At 37.8% G+C, this 7,998-nt stretch overlaps 1 protein-coding gene across 6 annotated transcripts in view; it reads right to left on the bottom strand.

The window, feature by feature from the left end:
- Positions 1 to 324: 324 nt before the first annotated feature.
- ryr1b (ryanodine receptor 1b (skeletal)) overlaps positions 325 to 7,998 on the bottom strand; it is a 177,737-nt gene continuing 170,063 nt past the window's right edge. For all 6 annotated transcript variants that reach the window (XM_079825048.1, XM_079825049.1, XM_079825050.1 and 3 more), the window contains 4 exons: positions 7,896 to 7,960; positions 4,036 to 4,136; positions 3,901 to 3,952; positions 325 to 1,822 (listed from right to left, as the gene is read on the bottom strand). In XM_079825048.1, coding sequence (XP_079681174.1) covers positions 1,727 to 1,822; positions 3,901 to 3,952; positions 4,036 to 4,136; positions 7,896 to 7,960 — 314 coding nt within the window. In that variant the 3' untranslated portion in view covers positions 325 to 1,726. The remainder of the gene's footprint in view (positions 1,823 to 3,900; positions 3,953 to 4,035; positions 4,137 to 7,895; positions 7,961 to 7,998) is intronic.

Below are 7,998 nucleotides of genomic sequence, written 5' to 3'. Positions count from 1 at the left end.
AATAGGTTGAGCGAATGATTCAATGACTCACTCATTATCACAGTCACTTACATTTGTTCCTGAAAGAATCAGTGTGTTTGAACAAATCAGTTGAGTGAATGATTCAATGACTCACTCATAAAGAGACTCATTATTTGTTTCCGATTGCACACTGATTAATTGCACAGTATTTGCTAGTTATTGAAGACATGTATTATACAGTCAGCCAGGCCTCAAAAATCATAAAATGAAAGAACATACAAGCACCGATTAAGCACACAAGACACAAAATTAAGAAATAGCAACTTTCATGGTAAACAAAACAGAATTCAGTCAGACGTGCTCTTAAAATATTGGAATCTGTTTAATGTGCATTGAAACACAGGATTCAGCCTAATACACAGTCAGATCCAGACAGCGAGTTGATTTCTTCCCTCACCAAAAGACCTCAACACACACTCTTAATGTGCAGAACACACAAGGTTTCAGTCGCTTTAAGACGTCTGATGCACAAATATCAGAGACCTACGCCTACACACTTCATCTATATTCAACAAAAATAAAGTATGAGATTTCGCCAAAAAGAAGAATACAAATCTAAAAGGCAAAAACACGTCGTCTTGTTACCTCTATGTTAACTTAATCTAACTCGCGTTCCTTTTCCACCTTTCTACTAAACTCTGACCTAAATCCCCCCACAAAAAAAGGTACATAATAAATACTCAGTTGTGACAGAGGATCTTAATTATTTGGATCTCCAACAAAAATATATCATCTATGTATTTAAGTGGATAAATTAAGTTGCCGTCTTGCTATCTGAACGACACAGCATAGTCCATGTCAAGGTCTTAGATGACAATAATATTACATATCGACATGATAGTGCTTCTTTCCATAATCCGAGTGAAAGGACATCGTCTTGTAAATCTAGAGAGGATGTTTTCAACTCTCTCCACCTCTCTGTAATTGTAATACACATTGGAAGTGTGTGCTTGGCATAGATACGGCATCCCATAATAAGACTCTAGAGTGCAAAACTGGTGGTTTCACATTTTTACAAAGTTAAAACTCTCTGAATCTCGAAATCTTGGGCTTGTGATACTTTCCTCTCGAGAATAAAACGGTATTAAGATATTTTCGGTTGCACGCATTCTCACATTCGCTCGATACACCAGGGAAAAAGCCTGGCTTGATATTTGTTAAAATGCTCTATATATAAGTCACAGAGCAGGATGCTACCACTCATATGGCTATATTTCTGTGCTATACGTGAATAAATACACACACAATACGCTAAAATGAAAAGATCTAGACAGCTACTCTACACATAAAAAGATCACTATCATACTGAAATCCTCACCGTACTGTTAAGATTCAACATTAGGCACTGAGATTTTTTCCGATTCATAGTGACACAGACAAAACAGAGAGGAAAGGAAGGTGTTTGTTCATTTTGGCTTGATTCGATTCAAAAAAAGTCCTTAGTGGAGAAGTAAAGGCCATGTAGTGTATATATACAGTTTAAAATACTTTCTTTTTTCTCTCTCGTTTAGTCAAACACGGGGAAATGAAAGGTTTGAAGTGTTCTAAGTGTGATCTGTGTGATGTGTTGACTGAAGACGAAGGTCGTGAGAGTCAAATCAAGGCTACAGTCGGTCATTTATCTCTTGTTCCCTTCTTCTCTTTGAACTTAATTCCAGAAATGATACTCTTACACACAAACACACTCTCTTTCCAGGCTGCAGAATTAGCTAAGCTGATCCTCATACTGCTTCCTGAAACAGTCACCGGCAGGGAAGAAGTCCCAGCATCGCTCCTGGTACATTTTCCACACGTACGACTCCTAGAATGAGAGAAAAATCAAATATAAAATTTCGTAAATGTACATTTAGAAAAAGTTTTAAAGGATTAGTTCACTTCAAAATGAAAATGTCCTGATATTTTACTCCACCCCCATCTCATCCAATATGTTCATGTCTTTCTTTCTTCAGTCGAAAAAAATTTTTTTTTTTGAGGAAAACATTCCAGTATTTTTCTCCATATAATGGACTTCAATGGCAACCAACGGTTGAAGGTCCAAATCAATGCAGTTTCAGAGGAAGGGCTTCAGAGGCTCTGCACAATTCCAGACGAGGAATAGGGTCTTATCTAGCCAAACCATCAGTCAATAACCAAAAATAAAAAAGAATATACCTTTTAACCTAAATTGCTCATCTTGTGCTGCGATGTGCCAAGGATTGTGTAATCACGTCGTAAAGGTCACGCTTCAAATTGAAGTAATCAATTTAAACTATTTGCAAATATTTTATTTTAAAACAGTTCACTCTTATTCGTATGTCTAATATGTAGAAAATGCAAACGTTTTTTGCCTCGTCGTCACATTCATTTATGAATTACATCATGTTCGCATTTTTTCAATTCAAAACGGCGAAGTTTGCAGTCTATTACTGTCGGTAGCTGAACATTTCTATCATAAAACAGTTGTCTGAGACTTGCATCTACTTGCATCTTCCACGAGCTCTCCTTGCGTGTGTGACAGTGTGACAGTAAGCCCCGCCTTCTTTGATTTGATTGGCCATCTCGATCATTTTGACATTGATGAGCGCTGTTAGATCACTGAGGTAGAGCAGCCTAAGAAAATTAATCTTTTAACAGTGCCAGCCCCCCCCCAAACTCTGCCTTTGGTATATATATATATATTTTTTTGAATGGCCGATGGTTTGGCTAGATAAGACCCTATTCCTCGTCTGGGATTGCGCAGAGCCTCTGAAGCCCTTCCTCTGAAACTGCATTGATTTGGACCTTCAACCGTTGGTTGCCATTGAAGTCCATTGTATGGAGGAAAATCCTGGAATGTTTTCCTCGAAAAAACTTTTTTCCGACTGAAGAAAGAAAGACATGAACGTCTTGGATGAGATGGGGTGAGTAAAATATCAGGACATTTTAATTTTTAAGTGAACTAATCCTTTAAAAAATATTGAATTAAAAATGTTATACATATCAAAAGTTGGTGAGAAAAGAAAATCAATTTATTCAGCAAGACAGGACGCATAAAATTGACCAAAACTGACATATATAATGTTATAAACAATTTCTATTTCAAATAAATGCTGTTGTTCTGAACTAAATTGTTCTGAAATAAATTGCATTTTAAAATATATTTTAAATGGTAAAAGCTATTTTAATTGGTCATAATATTTCAAAATTTTAATGTTTTTACTGTATTTTTGAGCTTAAGACACTTCCAAAACCATTAAAAAACCTTACCCACCCCAAACTTTTGAACAGTACTATAATATATATTTATAATGTATGTCCTTTTAGATAAAAACTGAATTGTGTTGTTGTTATGCTGCGTTCACACCGAACGCGGATTGAGCATCTGGAGCGTCTGGAGCGAGTGATTTCCATGTCAAGTCAATGTAAAGACGTGTTGGCGCAAGTCTGGAGGTCCTGCGGCACAATAGATGCAAATTCAGTGTCTTGTGCGATTGATTTTATTTAGCGACTTTTGTGCATTCACGTGTTTCTGATGCCCGAGTTGAAAAATCTGAACTTTGGCGTCTGTTCGCGCCGCGTTAACCAATCAGGAGCCTGCTTGCTGCTGTCACGTGGTGAAGTGACGTGATAAACGGGGGCAGGCCCGACCCGAGTCACTCATTCAACATGGAGGAACGAGTGATATTGGCAGTGAGCAGTCATACAGAGTTATTTTGCTTTAAACGCTCACTTATATACGCATGTCCAATTCGCTTTGGACGCCGTGCGAGTGGATTCAAAATGTTCAAGCGTCCAACTAGACGTGATAGAAGCTAATTTGACGCTCAATTCGCGTTCGGTGTGAACGCAGCATTACAGTTTATGTTTTATTTCTATATGGATAAGAGAGATGATTTTGGAAAGAAATAAAACAACACTGACCTGTCCTGTGTGCTCCGTTTCGTCTTTATTGATTAAATACATCAGGAAGAACCTGCGCGGTGGAAAAGACACGGTTTCAAAGTAAGGAAATAAAATTAGCTTGCACTGTTTCTGAATAATTTACAATACACTTACATGTAGTTGGCTAAATTGTGCTCCTCCAACGTATGCGTTTCGAAGCCATGCGGAGTCGAGTCAAAGTAGTCACTTCCGATTCCACAGATGAAACACTTAGTCTTTGGAAAAACAACAAAAAGATCATAATTTTTTAAATCCATAACACAAGTGCACGTTGCATTCTCAGGATTGTCACAAGGGGCGCTGTGGCACACATTAGCCAAAACTTCTTCAACAGTCAGTTTTCTCTTTGAGCTCAATGACTGTCATGGCGAAGCAACAGTTTGAAGAGGATCTGTTGAGAAAGCTAGTTAAAGTTAACCCCTGTCTGAATGTGCTAATTCCCTACTATACAGTAGGCAAAAATGTGTGTGTGTGAAATGAGTAGTATTCATAAAACAGGTAACAAAGTAGCAAGATGATCTACTACTTCTGCCGAGATTCCAAAGTGCACATCTAATGGACACTTTACTATCCCGTGAGGAGAGAATTTGTGAAGCGATGCAACTAAGAACGCAAGTTACATGACAATGAAAACATGTCAGATTGTAGTTCAATTTCCTTTAATGATCCCATTCCTCTCTCTCCACCCCATGCTTTCATCCGATAAATCCAAAAAAAGACCAAAAATACATAAAAAAAATAAAATGTACTAATTTAAAGGGTAACTAAACCCTAAAGCAACTTTTTTTAGTTAATGATCTGCAAGACTGGGGCTTCATTAGTGCTGTTCATTGATTTGAGTAAATGTTTTGACATTTGGGTATAAAGTGTTTTAATTCTACAATATATGGTGTAAAACGTCTGAGTGCTGCCCTCTTAAGGTTGAACTGTGGCGACTGCAGTTGAATTTTCCTATTGGACGTTGTTTGCCATCGTGATGCATGTTGGCTCTTCCAATGGCTCACTACCAACGAGCTCACCACCCCCTAATCAATCTGTCACTGCGGGTCTCAGATGCACGCCCCCCTAACCCGCTGATTGTGCTCCTAACCCGCCTACTGTTTGGACTGTTCACCTCCTTACCATTTCTTGTCTTGTCTGCTGTTTGTCAATAAACCCCTGATCACTCATTCCTGCATTTGAGTCCTCTCTCATAGAACCGTGACATTAACAAACAAGAAGTTCATTCCTCAACAAATGTAGTACCTATTTAGACGGTATGTGATTTTAGACGCCCCAGATATGTTTATAGCTAGTAGCTAGCTACAGTTCATGTAGCCAGTTCTCTGGCCCTGTTTACACCTGGTATTAGGATGCATTTTGGTTGATAGGATCACAAGTGGACACTTTTGACCACTTCCAGAGGTAGTCGAAAATGCATTCGACCAGATTGCTTTCGTGTGGTCGAATGTGTTCAAACAGCCACAAAAGACCGCCTACTCTCCGCTACTGACCTAATGCATAAACATTATGGGAAGCGTGCTAGCCAGATGGGATTTAAACTTTGTCGGCTGAAGACCCAAGTCTGGTTTGAAGATGAAAAACGTACCAAGCACAATGTTCTCTCACTATTCCTGATTTCTAACACACACTCATAGCGTTCGGCTGGTCTTGCGGCTGTCAGATCAGAAACTAAAGCTGCTGCTCTCCGTGAATTTCTCTGTTGCGTTCGTATGTAAATTGCAGCGGCTTATTTTGTCCTTTAGATCTAAAGATCTGAAAAAGACCAAACATTTACCCGCCCATAGACCCTCCCCTCAAAGAAATCAGGACAGAAGTGGTTGAAAGTGGACAAAAGAGACGGATTAACACATCAGGGGTCCGTTTCAATAAGGAGGTTCAACCAACTCTGAGTTTAAACTTCACCCCTGAGTTGACTTACTCTGAGATGGGAAACTCTGAGTTTTGGGTTTCAGAACAGCTGAATTTAGTTGGTTCATCAACTCTAAGTAGACTGACTCTGAGTTAAGCGTGTGCACCACAACTATGAAAAGCCATGATTAATGGAGCTCTGAAATTATGATTCACCATGGCAACAGCACCCGACAAAAGACGTCTGCATACTTCTGGGTCAATATGTACGTTTAATTAGTTTAATGAAGTTTAATTTTCATGGTATCCCACAGGCAAAAAAAGAATGGCAGCAGCTAAAAATGAATACATATAAAAACATAATTCAATCAGGTAAAGCTTTAAGCATAAAAGGTTTGCACAAACATTTGACATATATAATAAATTATTCAGTGTCTATTATGTGCAGCAGCTTTTTTCACATAAAGTCTAATGCTCTTTTTACATAATTAAATTATTTCTGATCCCACCTGTTACATTTCTTAATTAGGGTAATGAAATTAACATTTGACTTCTACTCAGGCCAGCCAACAGCAAAAAGACAGAGGCTCGCCAAAATGGGGGGAGGACCTGCACCAGCAGCACTGACAGATGAAGAGGAGTTGAAGGAAAAATATGAAAATCCAACAGGAAAAAGAATAAAGTGTTTGTGATCCGATCGACCAAAACATATCTTAATCAGGGCTCCGAACCGGTTCAAGGAACGAAAACGAAAACCGGAAACGAACGAAATTTTAAGAGGAACAAAAACGAAAACAAAATCAAAATCAATTTGAATCGTTCTGAACAGAAACGTTAATTTGAAATGACCATTAACCGGTTAATAACGTTATTTTATCGTTCTCTTTAATATTTTAATTTGGCAGTGACCAATCATGAATTTAGTAGTACAGCATGTGACGTTGACGGATCAAGCGTGAGTGAAAATAATGCCCGCGCACCAGTAATCTATGAATCTACCGGTACGCAAGTCAGTGTGAGCGCATTTTCATGCCTCAAGTACATTTCTTTCCCCACTGAGGTCTACAATGAAAGCGCAGGTATTGGAGGACATTCTTTTCGAACGTTTAAATAAGCAGTACGGACTTTAAGCTCAAATAGACTGATTTAGGCTAGTTTGAGGATTCCGTTTAAGCCTATCCAAGTAGGCTATAGCATCTATCAAACATTTTTCCTATAGTCTTTCAGATTGCCAATACAGGTGAATGTTTTCTATATAGACGGTTGATGCTTCGTATTAAATGGTATGTTATATTGCATTAAATGATCAAGCTTTATTAGCTGACTGAATTTGATTATGTGATGCAAGGACGTGTTGCGCAGTGTTTGCTTTGAAATTACCAGTTGACGGTGCATTAAAAGAGCAATGAATATCCAGTTTATTTATTCTTTATTTGTGCGATTTTTAAAACAAGTCGTGTTGAAAAAAAGTTATGTACAAAGAATGTTATCACTCTTCTGAAAAGAATTAGGCATAGAGGGCCGCTTTCCGCTCCATTAAAACAGGTCAATATTTGTCCCGCTGTTTATGCTTTGTAATTAATGCATGTATTTCTGTTGTGGTTTTAAAAATGTTATGAAATAAATATTCAAGTTTAATTACCATGCGTTATATTATTATTGAGTGAAAATAAGTCTATTTATACATATTTGTTTAAAGTATAGGCTAAATTAAAATAACGTTATTAACCGGTATTTTTTCAAATCAAACCGTTTTCGGAACAGTAATGTTTATTGAGGAACGCAAAAACGGAAACGCTATAATATCGATTCTGCTCGGAGTGAACCGATTGATATTTTTTTTCCGTTTTTAAGCCCTGATCTTAATAGCAGGTGTAAACAGGGCCTTTGATTAAACACCATTTTGCTGCTTATTCAATTCAATCCATAAGGCACCCATTTAGCAACAAAGAGACTTGATTTGAACATTAAAAAGTGACCATTCATAGTTTGTTTTGTTTCTACGTTCCATTTAGGAGTGGGCTTATATGAAAAAACTATACCAAAAAGTTTGGCTACTATAGATTTGAATGACATTTTGCGTACTTAAGTGAAGTATGAATATATATAAAGAGCAGTTGTACCTCCATGTCCTCTCGAACCTGCTCCTGCTGATCTCTCAGCTCACCAAAGGCATCAATGATCAGACCTGCACACGACACAAACATCATTTCATCACGTCAGATA

The sequence above is a fragment of the Gobio gobio genome, assembly GCF_949357685.1.
Source record: "Gobio gobio genome assembly, chromosome: 9".
In the NCBI taxonomy this organism is placed as follows: Eukaryota; Metazoa; Chordata; class Actinopteri; order Cypriniformes; family Gobionidae; genus Gobio; species Gobio gobio.
Note: the sequence above shows the minus strand (reverse complement) of the source record. Positions and strands in the feature narration are given on the sequence as shown.